The sequence below is a fragment of the Camelus ferus genome, chromosome 17 (assembly GCF_009834535.1).
Source record: "Camelus ferus isolate YT-003-E chromosome 17, BCGSAC_Cfer_1.0, whole genome shotgun sequence".
In the NCBI taxonomy this organism is placed as follows: Eukaryota; Metazoa; Chordata; class Mammalia; order Artiodactyla; family Camelidae; genus Camelus; species Camelus ferus.
In genome coordinates this window covers 41,548,967-41,571,732 of record NC_045712.1, presented here as the reverse complement: position 1 = coordinate 41,571,732, position 22,766 = coordinate 41,548,967, and the positions used below count along the sequence as shown (strand labels likewise).

Here is a 22,766-nt window from a genome sequence, read left to right as displayed (position 1 = left end):
TTTGATGAGTTTTGACAGATGTTCACACCTGTGAAACCACCACCACAATCCAGATAGCTAGAGAAGGCATACATTTCTTACTCCTAATTTCAGAGGGATTTGTTTTGACATTTCCTCATTGATGATGCCTCTTAATGTAGGTTTTTGTAGCTATATTTGCAAGTTAAAGAAGTCTCATCTTTAAGAATTCTTTTTCATGAAGAGATACTGATTTCTTTTTTCTCTTAAGAATGAAGTGGAACAGACGTGGAACGAAGAACATACGTGGAAAATGCCTGTATCATAAACATATGAATTTCCACAAACTGAAGCCATCGTGTGACCAGCACCCAGATCAAGAGAAAGCTTGTCGCCAGCTCCTGAGAGGCCACCTTTCCATCTTATCCCTCAATCCATGGAGGTAACCAATTTTCTGATACCATAGGTTAGTTTTACCCGTTTTTTAGTCCCTTGTATAAGTGGGGTTATAGTATGCTGTCTGTGTGTCTGAAGTGTTCTGTGCAACATTATGTTAGTGGGATTCATCTATACTCTTTTTGTGCAATTGTAGATCATCTGTTCTCATTGCTATAGTGTATTCCATGGTGTGAATGTACTGGAATCTCTTTATCCTGCTATTGATGGGCATTTAGGTAGTTCCCAGGAGTCTATTATGAACAGTGCGGCTATGGCTATTCTAATACATGTCTTTTGTGAAATATATATGCTTAGATAATAGACCTAGGGGTAAACTGATAAACCATAAACTATGTGCATGTTCCACTTCAGCAGAAAACGCCACCCCATTTTCCAAAGTGGCTGCAACAGTTGACGCTCCCATCAGGAGAGTTGGAGAGTTTCACTTGCTTTATATGCATGCTGAATTTTATCAGTGTTCCTGCATCTATTGAGATGACCATGGGATCATCTGATTTTTTCCATTAATCTATTAATGTGGTGAATTATGCTTATAATTTTTCCTAATGATGAAGGACCCTTTCATTCCTGGGAAGAATCCAACTTGGTCAAGATGTACAAATTGTACATTGTTGGATTCCGTGTGCTGCTATTTTGTGTAGGATTTTACCTCTGTCTTCATTGGTGGGGTTGTACTCTAGTTTTCATTTGGCAATGACCCTAGCTTCCTGAAAGGTTATGAATGCTAAGATAAACCCTTCACAGCCTCCATCTCTAACAATCTCTGACTCCCAGATTCTCCCATACTGTTCAGAAAACTGCAGATTTGATCCTCTCTCTGTTCACTTGACAGGGACTTGGCCTAAGGATTCCCTAGGCAGAGAGTGAAGCATGGCTCTTACATTGACCACCCCACCTCCTGCCCCAGGAATCTTTAGTGCTGTGTGCATGTCTGCTAAAGCCCCCGGATCACATGAGCTCTCACACACTCACAAGGAGTGGATGGAGAGTGCGACTGTAGGGGCAGAGGAAGAAAGCCTTTGCATTCATGAACCTGAGGCCCACTCTGCCGTGTTGGCACTAGCTGTCTCTAACTCTGCCTCCACTCTGCTGCTGGGGGCTCCTCTCCTGGCCTCCCCCGGCCCCACCCTTTCTCTGGTGCTGGTGCAGGATGGAGAGCTCCCGGATCACAAGGCTCCAACTCGCCCACCCCTCCCCAGTCACTAACCACAATACTCCCACACAGGAAATTGGTAAAAATGAGAATTCATGCCTCTTGAAACAAGGTAGGACAGACATTTTTCAGTGTGGCATCTCCAAGAGAACTTTTTCCACAAAAGCTTCCAGATCAGCGCCCCTGACAGTTTGATGGGAAATGGGATATTTACGTTGTCTCAAAGAATGTCTCACAAACAGCTTATTAATAACAAAGGGGGAAAAAAGCAACTTTACCACTGACAGACATGTTAATCAAGTGAACAAGGGTAATATCACCAACCCTGGGGCTCACTGACATCATGTCCCCTGAGAAGGACTCACCTTTTCCATGATGTGTCTGCTAAAATCACAAGGAAATATCAGAAAAATCCAAACTGAGGGACGTTCTGAGAAGTAGCTGGTCTGAGTTCTTTTAAAAATGTCAATGTCTTAAAAAAAAAAAAAAAAAACGGAGGCAGAGGCATAGTTACAGATCAAAGGTGAGTAAAAGGACTTGACAGCACCATCAATGTGTGATCCTGGGTTGGATCCTGAACCAGGGGCTGTAAAGGACATGACTGAGATAGTTGGTGAGGTTATAAAATAGACGTCTTAGAGAGTAATATTGGGTCAATGTTAAATTTGACCCTGATAATGGTGCCCTTGTGACATAAGAGAATGTCCTTGTCTTTCGGACATTTACACTGAGGGGTTTAAGGATAGAGGAATATGATGCCTATAATTTTCCTCTATTGATTCAGAAAAAAAAGTTGTATCTATCACATACGTAGAGTGAGAAAGAGTGTTCACACTTGGTCAATCTGGGAGAGTTCTTTGTATATTCTTGCAATTTTTCTTTTCTGGGTATTATCTCAAAATAGTAAGTTTAAAAAGTACTTCCCTGTCTAGCAAATGAAAACCCACAAATGTGAAATGATAAGGATCACTTTGGTGGTTAGAAATATAAAGTGTAGTTATTAACACATGCTTGGTGCTGGAGACCTTGAGAGGAAATTGCTTATCTTCTTTACCCTTTGAGGAAAGGATCATCACCCCATGTGTACAGATGAGAATGATGAGGTCTACAGAGGTGAAATAAAACACTCAAGGTCACCCATCAAATAAGCAGCAGGACTGGGATTTCACCGAGGTCTGTGTGACTCCAAAGCCTTCAGGTGCCACAAATTCCTGGGTATGTGACCCTGACAAAAACTGACCAGCAGAGACGGTGGCATTTATGTCCTCTTCTGAGCTGTTGGGTTAACTCATCCTGAGTTTTCTGAGACCTACCTCATGCCAGGCACTGCCTTGGACGTAGTGGGTGGAGACCAACAAAACAAAACAAAAAAAAACCAAGATGGGAGTAGAGTCTGGTGGGGAGGACAGCCCAAAGAACAGGATGGTGGATGTGGACAAGATCTACCATGAGAAGCAAGAGCTTCTGGCAGCCCAGATGTGAAGGATGTTGATTCTGCCTGCCACGATGGCTTTGAGTAGCCTTAGGTAGCTCACTCTGTGTCTGATGGGGATTGACGGAGGTAAGGGAGAGGGCCCCCACGTCCGAGTGGACGTTATAACCTGGACTGGTACCAGTTCTGCCTCTTGGGAGCCGTGCAGGTCTTGGAGAAATTGTCTAAAATACCTGCAGAGTTGATCTGGAAACTGGATCGAGTGTAAGTGGAATGTTCATGTGGCTGGTTCAGGGTCTTTTTTAGGAGCTGTGGCTTTGTGGGGACCTAGGAGTAGCTAAAAAGAAGACAGTTTGGTGGTGATTATACTGATGCTCCTGTGTCTTCTGGTCACTAAGGAAACCAGGACAGAGGTGTCCCCAAGCCTGGTTTCAAAATGGATATTCTGAACCAAGCTCAAATAATACGGGGGAGAAAAAGAGGAATAATAGATTATTTCACAAACTCTTTTTGTATGCAGGGAACAGGGATGAATAGTGTCAGGAGAGAAAAGGAGAAGCATAATTTTTTAAAACTAAATTTTACATCGCACTGCTTTTTCTTTTTTGGAGGGGAGATAATTAGATTTTTTTTTTTTAATGAAGGTACTAGGGATTGAACCCAGAACCTCATGCATGCTAAGCACACGCTCTACCACTGAGCTATACCCTCCACCTCCAAGAGAAGGATCTTAACGCTCTACCTTCAACCTTAACTTGGGAGTGTTTTCCTGGGGTAGAGATGGAAGTCCTCCTAGCATTGCCTTAAGAGTTGTTCAGATGCCCATGAGCTCTGAAGCATACTGTTGTTACCAGACACCCTGGTCTCTAGGTTTCTCCCTCAGAAGTTGGAATCAATAGATCAGACAATACCAATAGGTACAGAGGTACAAAGGTGCCCACCCTAAGTCAACACAGCCTGAGCACAGGTTTCCCCAGAGGTGGAAATGCCCACTGCCTGAGAGCTGGTACTCAGTCCTAGGACAGACCCAACCTCAGGCCACTACAGCTTAAGAGAGGAGCCCAGGACGCTCCCATAACCCCACCGGGGGCCAATATATGAGCAATGGCTGGCCCACAAAGGGTACTCACACGATGGAGAGTATCATTATTATGTGAAGTCAAAATGCACCACTTTGGCATAAGGATTATTTTGAGCTAAAGGCAGTTGAGAATCAACCAGTGCAGAAAGAGTTCTCTGCCCTTCCCTCACCTGCCAAAAGCAGGGGATAAATGTCCCAAAAGCAGGGATAAAATGTGGCCACCCCGTACCAGGAAAAGGAAAGTGACTCTTATTATCAAAGATGAGATGTTGACACCAAGATGAGTTTGCATAAACAGACCTTACTTCCATTAGTTCTCTCATATGTTTCCTTGTCACTTCCCCATGATTTATCACCCCTTGAAGCCCAATCCTCCTTTCCTTTGTTAAAATGGTATGTAAGCCCCCAAGTCTAACTGCTTCTTTGAGTTTCAGTCTTTTTCTGTGAACTCCCATGCGCCCGGACATTAGTAAAAATTATGTCTTTTCTCCTGTTAATCTGTCTTTTGTCAGTTTAATTCACAGACCCCCAATTACTGAATATAAGAGGTAGAGGAAGCTTTTTCTGCCCAGAGTATGATTAATAATGTTCATCTCAGACTCCCCGTGTACCGCTTTTTGTCACGCAGATGCCTTTTGCTCTCCAAGTCATTGGGAGAGAATTCCAGGTGTGGACTAGTAAATTAATCTACGATTTAATCAGAAAATCGTCTACAAAATGGAAACTTCTCTGCTTTGAATTTGTCACTGATTGCCATTTTCTATTCCCTAAAAACTTACTATTGAAAAAAACATGTCATTATCAAAGGCAACTTTCAAAATAAAGAGGAATAGTCTGATATCTGACTGTTTTCATTTATGCCTGTTTCATTCTGGAATGTGATCACATGCATCTGTGTCTTGGCACAGATAATCTTAGTATATATTGCCACCTTATTCTGGTTTTTTTGATCTTAGAGATTTTTCTGGGTTTCTACGTAGTTTTCACAATGATTTTTTTCCTTTCATTATTCGTCATTCTTCAGAGAGCATTACCTCCTGGGACTCCTGTGATGAACATACCGTTGGTTGCTAAGCCTCTTCAGCGGGGAATTCCTGTAATTTCACTTTTTCATCTCTTCCAATGACTAGAGGAGTGCTGGGAATATGCAAGGTCCTCAGTAAGTATTTGTAGCCTTGGGAAAAAAAAATGTTAGTAGAAGATAAATTCTGGGAAAATAAAAGACCATGTAAAAGGCTGAGATCTAATCAGTTCTTCTTGCCTACAATGTAGCATAAGTTTCCTGACAATACAACTAAAAATACAAATATTATGCTATTAACCGCACACTTGTCTCCATGTTCAACCCTTCAAAGCAATATTGTGGTTATACCTTTGATTGTATACAGGCAATGTTCCTGACCACTCGTGCACAGGAAATAAATATTTAGCGGTAAGAAACAAAATCTGTTTATTGCAGCTTTTGGTGGCAGAGTAATTTACGTGGGGAATTAAATGATATAGATGGCCAAAATATTTTCTGATAAGCCGGCTTTATTATCAACAACATATATGCTTTTATTAAACTCAGGCTTCTGTCTACCACTTTTTGTTAAGTAAATGCTTTTGTATCCTGCAAATCATTGGTGGACTTATAGCTGGAAAATGTAGAAAATCCAAAAAGACTCCCCCAAGTTTTTATCTACAACTCTGTAATATTGTCATATGAGAATTTAAAAAATATAGCATCATGTGAACAGAACCCTGGGCTGTGCTTCAGAAGACCTGGGTTTTTTTCGGTTCTGACTCTGCCACCAACTTACGGCATGTTTTGGGGGGTGTTCTTTTACCTCTCTGGACTAAAATACTCCTGTTTATAAAGAAAGAGTTTGGGTCATTTTCTGCCCAATGCTCTGTGATGAGTATCTGTGACGGTAGGAATGTCTACCTTTACACTGAGAGTTGATGTCAACGTAATCTTTTCATTTTAAGGGAAAGGATATAGAAGGTGCTGTGATTTAATATTTGCCAAGGTGGAGAACAGACATCGTTTTGCAAGGTAGCTGCCTTAGATGCGGTTATTATAAGATCTTAAAGCAAGACAGGGCTAGCCTATTCAGCCAGAGGAGATGGAGTGGTTTCTGATAGCAGAGGAGGCTCTGGGGAAACCAGCTGTCCAAGGGTCTCAGAAGTCTAGGAAGACAACTCACATTTAGGAAAATGTCCTCCCATCTTTCCTGACTTTAGAGGAGCTCCAACCCTGTGCTGACACACATGTGGGGACTGCATGATTGCATCTCTGACATAAGGTCAGGCCAGATCTCTTCACCAGATAGATTTCCTTGGAAGCACAAATAAAGTAGGGTACCCATGGTTGCGCATCATTTCGTTCCTGTGAATCCCATGGTTAAACTGCTTTGCCAGAGACATCAGCCCAAGACGTTATCTCCCAATCTGTGCCCATCCCACAGTCTGCATAATAGCGACAGTAGTTTGCTGCTCTGCCCAGACACCCCCGGCTCCTCCTGTCCCCACTGATGGCAGTGCAGTGAGCCCACTTCAACTCGAATCAGTCCCCAGCTCAGCACTTCGTAAAGACTTTTGGAGCTTCCTTTATCAATCTGTTTTTTCTTTCTGAGGTGAAGGAACTGGGGCCCAACAATTCAGAGTCTCCTGGCCCCCTAAAGAAAAAGGAGAGTTTTCATACTAAAAGAAGGACAGTGGACACTGGATGGACACAGAAACAGCAATGACAGCAAACGAAGCAAACACCTACCACAGTGGAATCCGATCACCTCTAGGTCAGGGTATTGATCAGAATTCTTTCAGTTGTAAGAGACAGAAGCTCAGCCTGAAGCCAGTTAAATGTATCAGCTCGTGTGATCGTGAAATCCTCCCCCACCTTAATTTGGGTCCATTTCCATTCATTGTACTTGGCACACAATGAGCCCTTTCCATCTGGGAGCTGGTGACATTTCATTCTGGGAAATTTTCTTGAATTATTTATTGGATAATTCCTTCTCTTTTGATTTTCTCTGTGCTCTTTGTCGAATTCCTAAAACGTAGATGTTGGACCCTAGGAATGGTCCTCTCTCTCATTTTTCCATATTTTGTCTTTTTTTTTAAACCAGAGATGGCCTTAACTTCACTTTCTAAACCCCTGTTGATTTTTAAAATCTGACAGGCTTTTAATGTCCGGAGCTCTTTTTGTACTATAAATGTTCCTTTTGATAGCATTCAGTTCTTGTTTCAGGCATGTCCTATATCTTCTCTTTTTCTCTGAGGACAGTAGCATTTATATTTTTGAAGTTTTCTTCTCTCTGCCTAGCCTCTGATTCCTCGAAATCCTTGCTTCCTGTCAGTCCATTTGATCTCTGTCTTTCACACCGGAGGCTGTCCTTTCATGTCTTGGGGTTCTCAGTACTCTGTTGGAAGCTCTGAGCACTTGGCAGGGGTTTGTTAGCTGTGAGCTTCACTAAATATTGCCGGTTTGGACTCTGGGGCAGGGAGATCAATAATGCCAGTGGCTTTGCCTGTTTCCTCTCAGACCAGTCAGATTCTATGCTGGAGATCTCCCAGTCTCCTCTTGACTGCTGGTTTTCTGAGTGAAGGATGCAAGCAAGAGGGGCCTTGGTTGTGTGTGCATGTGGTCACTTAATCCCTTCTCCAGAGAATCCCAGTCTTCTCTGGGGTGAAGGAGGGGCAGCTGCCTGCTGCACACAATAGGGAAGGGAACCCAGGGATGGAAACCGTTTCTTAAACAGCTTTGTACCAATTCCCCTCTTTAAAACTATCCCCTCATCTCCTTGAAGGCACCTTTCAGAGACACTGGGTCCAGTCCCTTCCAGAGCCTTCTGAAAACTCCGTAAAATAAACTGGACCAGCTCCTAGCTTAGCATTTGCCTTCTGGGGTTTGCCAATTCAGTTAGCACATGTCCATCTACCTTCCTGGTTCTAAACTTTTGCTGTTGTTGACGACTTCGAATTTTTTTCCATTCTTGTGACTTTATGCCTTAATTAAAAATAAAACAAAAAGGCATTGTTGTTTCAGAGTGTTTCCCAAGGGAGCAAAACTAGACCTTTATGTTCAGTCTGCCCTCTTCACCTGAAGTTCTCATGCTTCTTCTTGCTTTAGGGTCTTTAAAAAAAATACTCTTCCTTCTACCCTCACCCTTCACCTAGTGACAACTGCTCAGCTGTTGACTTTGCTTCAAGCCGATAAGGAGACCTTCCCCGGTCACCCCCACACAGACATACACGCATATCAGACAGGAACCCACTCGTTCTAAGCATCCTTAGTACCAGCACTGCCTAGTCAGCTTATCACAGTTAATATCAAACATTCACATGATTAGCTGTTTGCCTTTCTGCCACCACTGCCCGTCCCGCTACAGGACAGGAGCCCTGGATATGTCATCCACCCCTGGATCCTTATGGTCCAGCACAGACTCTCACATGCTAAGCACTGGATAAGTATTTATAAAATTAATGAAAAAATGAATTACTGAAAGGAGTCATTAATTCTAGAAATGAAATAGCTTGAAATATTTAAATGCCAGTTCTTCAAAGTTTTTCTCGTAATTATTTCAAAAAATCTTAGGATACAGCACCCCATTATGCCAGTATAATTTAGATATTTTAAAAAATCACTGATAGGAAGTACTTGGAGGTATCAACCCTGTGCTCCGAATTCCAGCAAGTCACGTCCCACCAAACTGTAGGATGTGGCTGACAGGCTAGGTCTCTGAAATTGCAAAAAATTAGGATATATTGGCCCCAAACTCACTATGTAAAGCACATATGCTCATATCATAGAAGCTGGAGGTGCAAGCACCATCTCACATTCCACACAATGTTAAGGTGCCTGAAAGTCTTGCACCTTAAGACTACGAAATTCCTAGATACCCCAACCAGAAAAGTCGATATGCTCTGTGAAGAGAGTACTCTGAGCTCTGCAGCGTTCTTTAGTTGTCAGACCAGCTACAGGGCTGAGCTGGAGCTGTTTCTTTAGAGGGATTGCTGGTGATTCAAAGTAATGGTGCATTTCATCATAAGATGTGTAACCCAATACTAAGAGACTCAAAACTACTCCTTTCTAATCTAGCCTGTTTATTGACCCCACTAATTATGATGGTGTTTGTTTTATGGTTTTCCTGGTATATTAGGGTTCTCCAGAGAAACAGAACCAACTGGATGAATAGATATACAAAGAGAGAGATTTATTTTAAGGAATTGGCTAATGTGACTTTGGAGGCTGGACAAGCCCAAAATCTTCAGGGTAGGCCAGCATCTTGGATACCCAGGGAAGTTGGAGTTTGAATTCAAAAGCAGTTTGGTGGCGGAATTCCCTCTACTTCCTGGGAAGTCAGTCTTTTTTTAATTAAGACCTTCAACTGATTGGATGAGGCCCATCCCACATTATGACATAATCTGCTTTACCCCAAGTCCACTGATGTAAATGTTAATCTCATATATAAAAATACCTTCGCAGAATATCTGACTAAATATCTGGGGATCATGGCCTAGCCAAATTGATGCATAAAATTAAGCTTCACATGTGGTGATTACTGGAACTATTCATAGAGTTTTCTAAGTTTTGGAGACTAGCTAAAAAAAAAAAAAAAAAGTAATGGATTTCAATTAAGACTCTCCCCAAAGACTTGGGAATTGTATCAATAATAGAAGTTGCAAATGTTATGAAAAATATGCTTTAAAACATGTCTGGCCCTGAGGGCATTCTTTCCAGGATGCAGTGAAAGTTTCTGTGCAGGAGAAGGTAGACTTGGAGAGACCATTGATTCTGAGGGTCTTACATGACTTTGGCTGTGTTGTTTGGTCTAGCCGCCTTCCTCTGAGGTGCTGGTATCCCTGCTGTGTGCCCAAAGGTGAGGAACCAAGCTTCTCTTTCTGTTTTTGTTTTTTTTTTATTGACATATAGTTGATTTATACTGTTGTGTTAGTTTCAGGTGTACAGCAAAGTGATTCACTGATACATATATATATTCTTTTTCAGATTATTTTCCATTATAGGTTATTACAACATATTGAATATAATTCCCTGTGCTATACAGTAGGTCCTTGTTGTTTATCTGTTTTATATATAGTAGTGTGTGTACGTTAATCCCAAACTTCTAATTCATCTCTCCCCCCAAGGCTTCTCTTTAACTACATCACAGTCTGTGTCTTAAGAGCCAGAATGTAGTAGCTTGGATAAAGGTCACCCCAAAATATCAAGTCCTAATCCCTGGAATTTGTAAATGTAACCTTATTTGGAAAAAAAGTCTTTGCAGATGTGATTCAGTCAAGGATCTTATGAGAGGGAGATTATCGTGAATTATCTGGGTGGACCCTAAATGCAATCTCAAGAGTGTTTATAAGATAGAAACAGTGGGAGATTGTGATAGTCCACAGAAGAGAAAGGGATGTGAAGATAAAGGCAGAGATAGGCATGATGTAACCATAGACTAGGATTGCCAGGGCAGCCGCCAGGAGCTGGACGAGGCCAGGAAGGATTCTCCTTGAGAACCCTGGAGAGGCTCAGCCTCAGTAAACTGTGACCCAGGGCAAGGGGCAGACACAGGTCTACAGGGGCCCATGCCAGCCCTGTGCAATTGTCCAGGAGCCACAACAAGGGGCATCCTTCAGCTCAGGCTGTGCAGTCCTCTCCCCAGCTCTACACCTGCCTCCCACATCTTCATTGTGCCTCATATACCATTCAACAATTAATTGAGAAGTGGCAGGGTACCAGACACTGAACCTAGTATGGAGGAGCAGCAGATAAAAGGATCTCAAGGGCCTCACAATAAAGACTCCTTGGGGTATAAATCAGCCCCAGAATCACCTCTGCTGACTGCCTTGCCCCTGACAAGTCAGGTTTCTGAGTAAAACTCAGCCTCTCCCAAGTGGCTCAGCATTGTGGAGTTGAGGAAATGTTCAAGACAGAAGCCAGCCCACTCCCTCTGACCTCCCTCCATCCCCTACTCAGCTACCTTGCACAAAGTAAGGACTTCTCTGCCAAGTCCTGTGCTGTAATTCTAGCCCAACTTGGAAATTGGGTTTGTGGGAATTCTACTTAGTCCCTTAGGCCTGCTCAGCCGAGCTGGGAAGGGGTGCATGGCTCCTTAAACGACTTTGGGTGAAACTGGTGTGGTAGTTTCCGCCGTAGTGACATGAATCAGCAGTATCTCTGGGCCCTGAGTCTCACTGTCTGTGAACCATTGATCTTTGCTTATCAAATTTAAAACCCTAATAGACGATCTGAGGTTTTACCCAAACTGCGTCAGCGCATGAATTATGCGGGTGAGGGGAGTTACCTAGGCAGGTATGAACTCAACCACCAGCGGATATTTCTTTTTCTTCTTCTTCTTTTTTTTCCCTTTTCTTTTTTTTTTAATTGGTGTATAGTCAGTTTACAATATTGCATCAATTTCTGGTGTACAGCCTAGCGGTTCAGTCATACATGTACATACATATATTCCTTTTCATATTCTTTTCCATCATTGGTTACTATAAGATACTGAATATAGTTCCCTGTGCTCTATAGTAGAAACTTGTTGTTTCTCAGATTTATATGTAGTAGTGTGTATCTGTTAATCCCAAATTCCCAGTTTTTCCCTTCCCAACCCCTTCCCCCCGGGTAACCATAAGTTTGTTCTCTATGTCTATGAGTCTCTTTCTGTTTTGTAAATAAGTTCATTTATGTCTTTTTTTTTTTTTAGATTCCATCCACATATAAGTGCTATCATATGGTATCTTTCTTTATCTTTCTGGCTTACTTCACTTAGAATGACAATCTCTAGGTCCATCCATGTTGCAGCAAATGGCATTATTGTATTCTTTTTATGGCCAAGTAGTATTCCATAGTGTGTGTGTGTGTGTGTGTGTGTGTGTGTGTGTGTGTGTATACACCATCCTATAGCTTTTTAATCCAATCATCTGTCGATGGACATTTAGATTGCTTCCATGTCTTGACTATTGTAAATAGTGAACAGATATTTCAAAGAGAGAAAAATTGTTAGGCAAAAGAGATTAGACTTGGAGGACGTGAAACAAGACTTAGAGGAATACATACCATTCTAAACTGCATCTAAAGAAAGAAGTTGAAGTGTAGTGAAAGGTGTGTCATCTGCTTGTGTGAATGCTTACCTTGCTTCCTGTGTTTCCATGAGGCATTTCCACATCCCTCCAGGAGCAGTAGTAGAAAGAACAGCTCTGGTCCCACCTCCTCATTGGAGGATGATGAGCTCCTTTGATTGGCAGGTGGGGAGAGTTTGTCACTTGTCATCTATTAGACTGCATAAACCAGAGGGATGGGCCCCATCTCTGCTGCCTTCTTGGGATGGCCTGAACCCCGCAGTAAGGGTGCCTGTGGCTTTGTGGTAAGTTGATCAAGTGGGTCTGGTTTTGTCAGGCTCAATTAGGTCCTTGACTCTTGTAATTGAGACAAGAGATTGACTGACCTCTATGCAGGGAACCGAACTTACCCCACTGGCCTGGTCTCAACCAGCAGAAATAAACCATGTGTTCATCACTTCACTATTCTGTTCCTGAAACGCCTGTTCTCGTCACTGTAAAGAAGAAATCTCCTGCATTTCTACACATTAAAAATGAAATCTCAGAAAGAGACAGTAAAAACAAAAAAATCCCATTTAAAATTGTATATTTTTAAAAAACCCACCTAGGAATAAACTTAACTAAGGAGATAAAAGACCTATACTCTGAAAACTATAAAACATTGATGAAGGAAATTGAAGATGGCTCAAAGAAAGAAAGATATCTCATGTTCTTGAATTGGAAGAACCAGCCCCCTTCCTCCTGAACCCCAGGCAACCACTGGATCATTTACTGTCTCTATAGTTTTGCCTTTTCCAAAATATCCTATAGTTGGAATCATATAGCATGTAGCCTTTTCAGACAGGCTTCTTTCATTTAGCAATATACACTTAAGGTGTCTTCTTGTGGCTTGATAGCTGGTTTTTTAAAATCAGGGAATAACATGCCATTGTATACATGACCTTGGTTTGTTTATCCATTCATCTATTGAAGGACATCTTGATCAGTTCCAGGTTTTGGCCTTTATAAATAAGCTGTTATAAATATTTATGCTCCGGTCTGTATGTGGCTATGTTTTCAATTCATTTGGGTAAATACTCAGGAGTGTGATTACTGGATTATATGGTAAGCCTATTCTAGCTTTATAAGATACTACCAAACTGTCTTCCAAAGTGGTTGTACCCATTTGCATTCCCACCAGCAATAAATGAGAGTTCCTTTTACTCTACCTCCTCTCCAGCATTGGGTATTTTGATTTTAGCCATTCTAACAAGTGTGTAGTGGTAACTCACTGTTGGTTTAATTTACCATTCCCTAAGGAGAGAATGTGTTGAGTGTGCTTTTCATATGCTAATTTGCCATCTGTGTGTTTTCTGGTGTGATCAATTATTTTGCTTTTAATTTTAATTTTTTTGTGTTTTTTTGTGCATGTGTTTTCACTATACATGATTTTTAAAGCATTTTTAAAATTGAAGTGTAGTTGTACAATATTGTGTAAGTCACAGGTGTACAATATGGTGACTCACAAATTTTAAAGGTCATACTCCATTACAATGATTATAAAATATTGGCTGTATTCCCCATGTTGTACATTATATCCTTGTAGCTTATTTTATACCAAATAGTTCGCACCTCTTAATTCGCTACCCCTCTCTTGCTCTGCACCTTTTCCCTCTTCCACTAGTGTGCTGTTTAGATGAGATCTTTTTTTTTTAACTTTTAAAATCACTTTCAGGTGCAGTAGTAGACCAACCCCCATTCTGTCACTCACCACAGGCAGATAAGATACCTACAGAGGATCTGTTCTCCACTGAGCTGTGCACACACGACAGTGCAGACTCTGAGAGAAAGGAATGAGCAACACTGAAAACCTCCAGAAGGAAGGCTCTCATTAAGGTATGTATTCATAAACATCCTTGGGGAAGAAGGACATAAGAAGCAGGGACACTTTTATGTCCTAGGAGGAGAGGCAAAGGGAAAGCCAATATTTCAGAAGTCTGGCACAAGAGGTGACTTTTTTCCTTTGCATACCCCCAGAGTCTGCAAACCCTGCATATGTCTTAGTGGCTGCCCCTGGCTCTGGCAGAGAAAAGCAAGCCATGCCATTCTCTCTGGTGGATGCTAGGAGGGTGTCAAAGCTCCTCCAAGAGTGGGAAGATAGATCAGAAAAGATCTCTCCCGTCACCAGGCGTCTGGGGGGAATCTGTCTCTGTGCTTCTCGGAGATCACGGGAAGACACTTGGCTATTCTCAAGAAACAAAGCTGGCAAGCACATGTTTAGCCCTGACTAGATGCTAACTTAAATGATCCCAGGCATGTGCCAACAAAGCCTGAAAAGCATTTTTAAGTCCCTTTTTATAGGAGGAGAGCCTGAAACTCAGTTTGAAAACCCAGCCCAGGTTTACTCTGCTATAAAGTAATCTAGAAGTTAAGTGGTCTAGATTCCAAAAGATTGGAGCTTTTTTCTTTGTGGTTTTTTTTTTTTTCCCATCCCCAAACAAATATAGAAAAGAACAAGGATTTGGAGTAACAGGTGTGTTTGTCACGTACTAGCTCTGTTGCCTCACTTTCTGTGTAATTTTAGGCACTGGACAGAAGCTGAGATTCAGGTATAATTGCAACTCCAGAAATAGGAAATATTACTGCCTGCTTCACAGGGATTCAAGAGGAATAAATGAGGTGATGCGTCTAAAATTCCTGGTCTACTTGTAATAAATGGGAGCGATTGTTGATACTGTCCACAGGTTGTAATGATAAAAGAGGACAGGGGACGTGTGGATCGGGGGTCTGTAAGAAGGATTTGGGGAAGAGAATGAGTTGAAGACCTCTGCTTATTCCAGGATATTAGGAGAGCAGGGCAGAAGAAAGTTGAGCTGAAACTTGTTTTAAAAAATAACTGTAAAAGACAAGTAGGAAGGAAGATGTAGGAGGGGAGACTTGTTTTGAAAATGCTGGCCACAAAAAGAAAAAAAAAGGCCCACCTCCGTGCTTCAGAAACTGGTTTTAAAAACCTACTTTAAGTACATACTTAAATGAAATTGATATATTTGAAAAGGGCTAACTTGGTGGAGGGGTATAGCTCAGTGGTAGAGTGCACGCTTAGTATGCAGGAGGTACTGGGTTCAATCCCCAGTGCCTCCATTAAATAAATAAATTAAATTAATGAATAAAAAATGGCTAACTTGCTTGGCATTTTAAATTATAGAATGGTGGCATAGTGGATAGAGATGTCTGAACATTCAACAGTCCAGTGCCTTGGAAAAATAAGATGTCTAGACTGAAATTGCCTTGACTATGTGTTTATCAGTTTGAGGCAAGTGATCCTGTTTTAAATGTTGAGTCTTCCTTTCCATAAATATAATATATATTCATTTTAGTTGTGTCTTCCTTTATGTCCTTTAACAAAGTTTTTATAATATTTTGCATAATTGAACTGCTGTTTTTATCGGGCTTATTCTTAGGAATTTAGTAATTTTTGTTGCTTGTATGAAATGGAACCATGCTTTCTGTTGCGTGTTTAAATTAGGTATTTATGGAGCTTATGATAGCAGTTAAAGGCCTGAACTCAACTTTTTAGTATCATGTGACTCTATTTCTGAAGCAGCAGGCTGGGAGAACAAAAGCAAGATATAAAATGAGAGATGTGATATTAGGCCATTTATGTAAGTTAAAAGCGAACACAAAACAGTATTATATATTGTTTCTGGAGACACGTAAATGTGCAGAGGTAAAGGGGGAAACCATTTGGAATGATACTTACCAAGTGGGTTGTAATTGCTAAACTACAGAATTCCCTGGGGTGTGGGGATAAATTGTGTTGTCAAGGGAACTTCCGCTTTATCTCTATTGCAGAAGGAAGGAAGGAGGGAGGGAGGGAGGAAGAGTGGAAGGAATGGGAAAGAAAATGAACCAAAAGCAAACGTGTCAATATGGTAGCAGTTGCTAATTCTGGGAGGTGGAACTATAGGTGTTTAAGTTTTCTTTGCAAATTTTGGCTTTTCTTATCCAACCCAACCGCTCGGTGTTAGCCTGAGCAGTTTTTAACTTTAAAAAAAAAGCTAATAGACTTTATTTATTTATTTTTTAATGTCTGTATTCTCATGTTGAATCATTAAAATGCCCATGAGTTTACCAAAAAGAAAGTGTTCACAGCAGTTTGCCACTTAACAAAGTTATTACCACCAAAGAATTTGATTATCCTGTACAATTTTATCTCAGTGTATAATTTCATGTTGACCGAAGGGTATATTATTGGTCGTCAACTTGAACTGAAGGAGTATTAGTATTCTCAAATTCTACTTTCAAGCTAACAACTGATTCCAGATACAATCATGAATAAGGGCAAGGAAAAAAATTAAATTCATATTTCTAGGTAGTTACACAGCATATGACCAGGTCAATATAGTATAAAAAGACGGCCTATCTAATAGCACAATGAGATGTTAAAAACTGTGTCTAAAATAGATAAGCAACAAGAATATACTGTATAGCACAGGAAACTACAGCCGTCATCTTGTATTAACTTACAGTGGAGTATAATCCACAAAAAATTCTGAATCATTTATCTGTACAACTGAAAATAATATAATATTGTAAGTAACTATACTTCAATAAAAAAAGAACAGTATTCAATAAGTATTTTTAAAAATTAAAAAAAATAGTGCCTAAATTTCTCATAAACATGATTGTACAATCACACCAGGGGGCGCTCTTAACAATGAAATGATGAATGACTTCTTTTTAATTTGAAATATAGTCCGTTTACAATGTTGTGCCAATTTCTGGTGTACAGCAGAATGCTTCAGTCATACATGAACATACATATATTTGTTTTCATATTCCTTTTCACCATAAGTTACTACAAGATATTGAATACAGTTCCCTGTGCTATACAGTATAAACTTGTCTATTTTATATATAGTAGTCAGTATCTGCAAATCTCAAACTCCCAATTTATCCCTTCCCACCTGCTTCCCCCCAGTAACCACAAGTTTGTTTTCTATGTCTGTGAATCTGTTTCTGTTTTGTAAATAAGTTCATTTGGGTCAATTTTTTTTAGATTCCACATATAAGTGCTATCATATGGTATTTTTTTTTTCTCTTTCTAACTTACTTCACTTAGAATGACAATCTCCAGGTCTATCCATGTTGCTGAATATGGCATTATTGTATTCTTTTTTATGGCTGAGTAGTATTCCATTGTATAAATATACCACAGCTTCTTTATCCAGTCATGTGTTGATGTACATTTAGGTTGCTTCATGTCTAGGCTATTGTACATAGTGCTGCTGTGAACACTGGGATGCATGTGTCTTTTAGAATTAGAGTTCCCTCCAGATATATGCCCAGGAACGGGATTCCTGGATCATATGGTAAGTCTATTTTTACTTTTTTGAGGAATCTCCATATCATTTTCCATAACAGCTGCACCAAACTACATCTCTGCCAACAGTGTAGGAGGGTTCCCTTTTCTCCACAGCCTGTCCAGCATTTATTGTTTGTGGACTTTGTAATGGTGGCCATTCTGACTGGTATGAGGGGATACCTCATTGTAGTTTTGATTTGCATTTCTCTGATAATTAGCGATGTTGAGCATTTTTTCATGTGCCTTATTGGCCATTTGTATGTCTTCATTGGAGAATTGCATTTTTAGGTCTTCTGCCCATTTTTGGATGGGGTTGTTTTTTTCTGATTAAGCTGTATGAGCTGTTTATATAATCTGGAAATTAAGCCTTTGTCAGTCTCATCTTTTGCAAATATTTTCTTCCATTCTTTAGGTTGTCTTTTTGTTTTGCTTATGGTTTCATTTGCTGTGCAAAAGCTTATAAGTTTAATTAGGTCCTATTTGTTAATTTTTGCTTTTATTTCTATTGCCTGGGTAGACTGCCATAGGAGAACATGGCTGAGATTTATGTCAGAGAATGTTTTGCCTATATTTTCTTCTGAGAGGTTTATCGTGTCTTGTCTTATGTTTAAGTCTTTAAGCCTTTTTGAGTTTATTTTTGTGTATTGTGTGGGGGAGTGTTCTGACTTCATTGATTTACATATAGCTGTCCAGTTTTCCCAACACCATTTGCTGAAGAGGCTGTCTTTACTCCATTGTATGTTCTTGCCTCCTTTGTCAAAGATAAATTGACCGAAAATTTGCGGGTTTATTTCTGGGCTCTCTATTCTATTCTCTTGATCCATATTAGACTTTACTTTTTAGAGAAGCATTAGAGTCACAGAAAATTTGGGTAGAAAAGTCACAGAGGTCCCATATAGCCTGTATCAGCCTGTGTGGGCTGTCATAACAAAATGCCACAGGCTAGGTGGCTTAAATGACAGAAATTTATTTTCTCCCTGTTTCGGAGGCTAGAAGTCCAAGAGCAAGGTGCTGATAAATTGGATTCCTGGTGAGACCCTTGGGCCACCTTCTTATTTTGTCCTCTTCCTACAAGGACACCAGTCTGATTGGATGAGGGCCCCACCCAATGATCTCATTTAACCGAAATTACCTCCTTAATGGCCCGTCTCCAAATATAGTGACATTGAGGGTTTCTTGGTCAATTTGGGTTCCTATAACAGAATACCATGGACTGGGTGACTGATACACAACAAAAATTTATTTCTCACTGTTCTGCAGACTGGGAGGTCCAAGATCACGGTGCCAGCACAGTCAGGCTCTGGTGCGAGCCCACTTTCAGGTTGCAAACTGCTGACTTCTCACTGTATCCTCACAAACGTTAAAACACAGAGAGGAAGCAAGCTCTCTTGTGATTCTCACGAGGGCACTCACCCCATTCATGAGAGCCCCATCCTCATGACCTCATCTAATCTAGTCAGTTCTCACCTCCTAATACCATCACAGTGGGCAGGGGTAGGGTCTCAATAGACAAATTTTAGGACACAAACATTTAGTCCATAACAGGGGTTTGGAGTGGGGGGCCCAATTCAGTTCATATTTATTTATTTATTTAAAAATATATATATATATTTTAAATGGTGGTACTAAGGATTGAACCCAGGACCTCATGCATGCTTAGCATGCTCTCTACCACTAAGCTGTTTCTCTCCCCCTCAGTCCATATTTTTAAATAAAAATATTTTGAAGAAATGAATCTCTCTTAGGTACCTTTGTGACCAGACCCTTCTGCTTGGATGGATTCTACACTGGAGCCCAATGTGACAACAGTAACTGACTACTACTATCCTGATATCATCTCAAGCCCCTGCGATGGGGAACTTACCCAGAGAGACAGCAAGTTGCTTCTGGCCATCTTCTACTGTCTCCTGTTTGTATTCGGTCTTCTGGGAAACAGCCTGGTCATCCTGGTCCTTGTCGCCTGCAAGAAGCTAAGGAGCATCACGGATGTGTACCTCTTGAACCTGGCCCTGTCCGACTTGCTTTTTGTCTTCTCCTTCCCGTTTCAGACGCACTATCAGCTAGACCAGTGGGTGTTTGGGACTGTGATGTGCAAGGCGGTCTCTGGCTTTTATTACATTGGCTTCTTCAGCAGCATGTTCTTCATCACCCTCATGAGTGTGGACAGGTACCTGGCTGTGGTCCACGCCGTACATGCCATAAAGGTGAGGACAGCCAGGATAGGCACAGCCCTGAGTCTGGCAGTGTGGCTGACTGCTCTCTTGGCTACCAGCCCACTCCTAGTATTTTACCAAGTGGCCTCTGAAGATGGCACTCTACAGTGTTACTCCTTTTATGATCAACAGACTTTGAAGTGGAAGCTCTTCATCCACTTTGAAATGAACATCTTAGGCCTGTTGATCCCGTTCACCATCCTCCTGTTCTGCTACATTAGCATCCTGTACCAGCTGAAGAGGTGTCAGAACCATCACAAGACCAAGGCCGTCAAGCTCGTGCTCATCGTGGTGGTGGCCTCTTTGCTCTTCTGGGTCCCCTTCAATGCGGTCCTCTTCCTTTCTTCCCTGCACAGCATGCGCATCTTGGATGGATGTGTCATGAGCCAGCGGCTGGTTTATGCCACCCATGTCACAGAAACCATTTCCTTCACCCACTGCTGTGTCAACCCTATTATCTATGCTTTCATGGGTGAGAAGTTCAAGAAACACCTCTCAGAAATCTTTCAGAAAATTCGCAGCCACATCTTCATCTACACAGGGAGAAAAATCTCTGGGGAGGCCTGGGAGAGGTCATCTTCCTGCCAGTACTTCTCCCGTTCCTCCAGTGTGGACTACATTTTGTGAGGACAATGCGTTAAAGCAGACCACTGCCTCTGTCACCAGACCTCCTCCGGGAGACAAAAATGATTCACATTGGAGTCTGAGGCTACATGAATGATACTCTTAGAAAATCGGTTATAGACATGTTGACTGAAATAAATGCGCAGCCTACAAGTTAAAAGTTATGTTTTATTTGGCGGTAGGACTCCAGCCAGGACAACAGCCTCTCAGATCGCTCTGAGGGACTGCTTGAAGAGGTAGGGGAGGAGCTAGGATATATAGGAGCTTTACAACAAAGACCAGGTAGTTCGAACAATAAAAGATTACTTGTTATCTAAAGAAAACCAGGCATCTCAAGTTAAAGAATTTAGTACTTTTCTATATATGGGAGGAAGCAAACATTTGGGCTCATTGAATTCATTCCTTTGACAAGCATCTAGCTATCTAGGGCCATTATCTTGTCCTTTATTTTTCTGAGTCCGCTCAGAATGCACCATTGTGAGTGGCTGCAGAGGCCGGGCTGCAGGCTTGTCTTCCCTGGGAGGGTGGCGGCAGCCGCTGATGACTTGGTTACAGCATTCTTTGTTTACTGATATGGTTTACAGTATTTTTTGTGTCACAGATACAAGACCTATTACATGATGTTAAATGAATACTTACTCTTGCAAGTTAATCTTCTCAACTCTCAAAGACTTTTACTATTTTCTGAAAAGAATGTATATATTTCACTATCCATTGTAACCTTAACTATGGGGATTTTTTTCCCCTTAGTTCTTGGTGTCTTTATCACATACCAGTTTAAGTTTTATCAGATGTTTTTTCCTTATCTACTGAGGTGATCATGAAGTTTTCCTCCATTTTTCTGTTAATTTGGTGAACTCCATTGTTTGGTTTTCTTATTTTAAATCAACCCGTATTTTCCTCGTGGTCATGATCATTTTAATAAATAATTGAATTCTCTTAAAATTTTCATATCTGTGTTCATGAGAGATATTGTCCTGTAATTTTCCTTTCTTATAATGTCCTGGCCAGGTTTGGTCTCCAAAAATATGTTGGGAAGTACCCCTTTTTCTACTACTTTTTATACTAATCTCTGAAAGAGTTTGTATAAAATATTGGGTATTATTTCTTCCTCAAATGCTTGATAAAATTCATTATCAATTCATTATAATTCATCTGGGTTTCTCTACAGGAAGATTTCAAATTATTTATTCAATTTCTTTCACAGAAATTACTCAGAGTTTTTTACTTTTGCTTGTCTCTGTTTTGGAAAGTTGTGATTTTTAAGGATTTTCCCATTTTATCTAAATTGTCACACGTATTAGAATAAAGTTGTTCCTAATATCTTTTTATAGTCTTTTATTTCCTATTCTTTTTCCATTATAGTTTATTACAAGATATTGAATATATTTCCTTGTGCTAATCTGCTACTTTATAGTCTTTTTTATATCATAAGGCTCTGAAGTAATGTCTCTTTTCATACTTGATATTGGTAATTTGTATTTTCTCTTTTTTTTCCTTGATCAGTCTTACGGGGTTCATCAGTTTTACTAATCTTTTCAAACAACAAGCTTTTGGCTTTATTGATTCTCTGCTTATGTCTTTTCATTGATTTCTGCCCTGATCTTTATCTTACCTGCTTTCTTTGGGTTTAATTTACTGTTTTATTCTAGCTTCTTAAAAATGGAATCTTAGATTCTTGATTGACAACCTTTGTCCATTCCTGAAACATGTCTTTAAAGCTTCAAAACTCCCTCTCAGCACTGCTCTGACTGCATCCCGTACATTTTGATGTAACACATTTTCATTAGTTTTCAATTAAATTATTTTCTATTGTGAACTCTTCTTTGAATCAGGAGTTGTTTTAGAAATTAATTAAAATTTTCCAAACATTTGGGGATTTCTAGTTATCTTTATCTTTTAATTTCTAGTTTGCCTCCACTGTTCTCAGAGAACACACATATGTGTTCAGTTTTTGAAATGTATTGAGAATTGTTTTATGACCCAGCATGTGGTTTATGATGGTAGATGTACCATATATACTTGAAAAGAATGCATATATTGTACAGTTGTTGGCTGTAGATGGTTAATCAGATTGTTCGAGTCTTCCATATTCTTGCTGATTTTTTCTGTTTGCTTATTCCGAGTGACTCAGAGAGGTATATTAAAATCTCTAATTGTAACTGATTTTGTCTATTTTTCATTTTAATTCTGTTAATTTTTGCTATCTGTATCCTAAAGCTGTGTAATTAGGTGCATACAAATATAGGATTGTATGCCTTTCTATTGAATTGACTCTTTTGTCAATATGAAATGTCTTTTTTCCTCCAGTAATACTTCTTGTCTTTGGGTCTGCTATGACTGGCATTACACAGCCACATCAGCTTTCTCTTGATTGATGTCTGTGTTTCTCTATCTTCTTTTACTTTAAACCAACTATCTTCCTATATTTAAAGTTTCTCTCTTGTAAA

The 22,766-nt window shown here is 40.4% G+C and overlaps 1 protein-coding gene across 2 annotated transcripts in view; it reads left to right on the top strand.

The window, feature by feature from the left end:
• CCR8 (C-C motif chemokine receptor 8) overlaps positions 1-20,638 on the top strand; it is a 113,680-nt gene extending 93,042 nt beyond the window's left edge. Inside the window, exons 8-14 of one of the 2 annotated variants that reach the window (XM_032459192.1) lie at positions 230-400; positions 5,108-5,242; positions 5,472-5,515; positions 6,702-9,947; positions 13,891-14,010; positions 14,699-14,793; positions 19,225-20,638. In XM_032459192.1, the coding sequence (XP_032315083.1) occupies positions 19,255-20,319 (1,065 nt within the window). In that variant the 5' untranslated portion in view covers positions 230-400; positions 5,108-5,242; positions 5,472-5,515; ... (2 more) ...; positions 14,699-14,793; positions 19,225-19,254 and the 3' untranslated portion in view covers positions 20,320-20,638. Of the gene's footprint in view, positions 1-229; positions 401-5,107; positions 5,243-5,276; positions 5,516-6,701; positions 9,948-13,890; positions 14,011-14,698; positions 14,794-19,224 lie in introns of those variants that run through there. The other variant, XM_032459193.1, reaches the window with a different exon arrangement.
• The last annotated feature ends 2,128 nt before the right edge of the window (positions 20,639-22,766 follow it).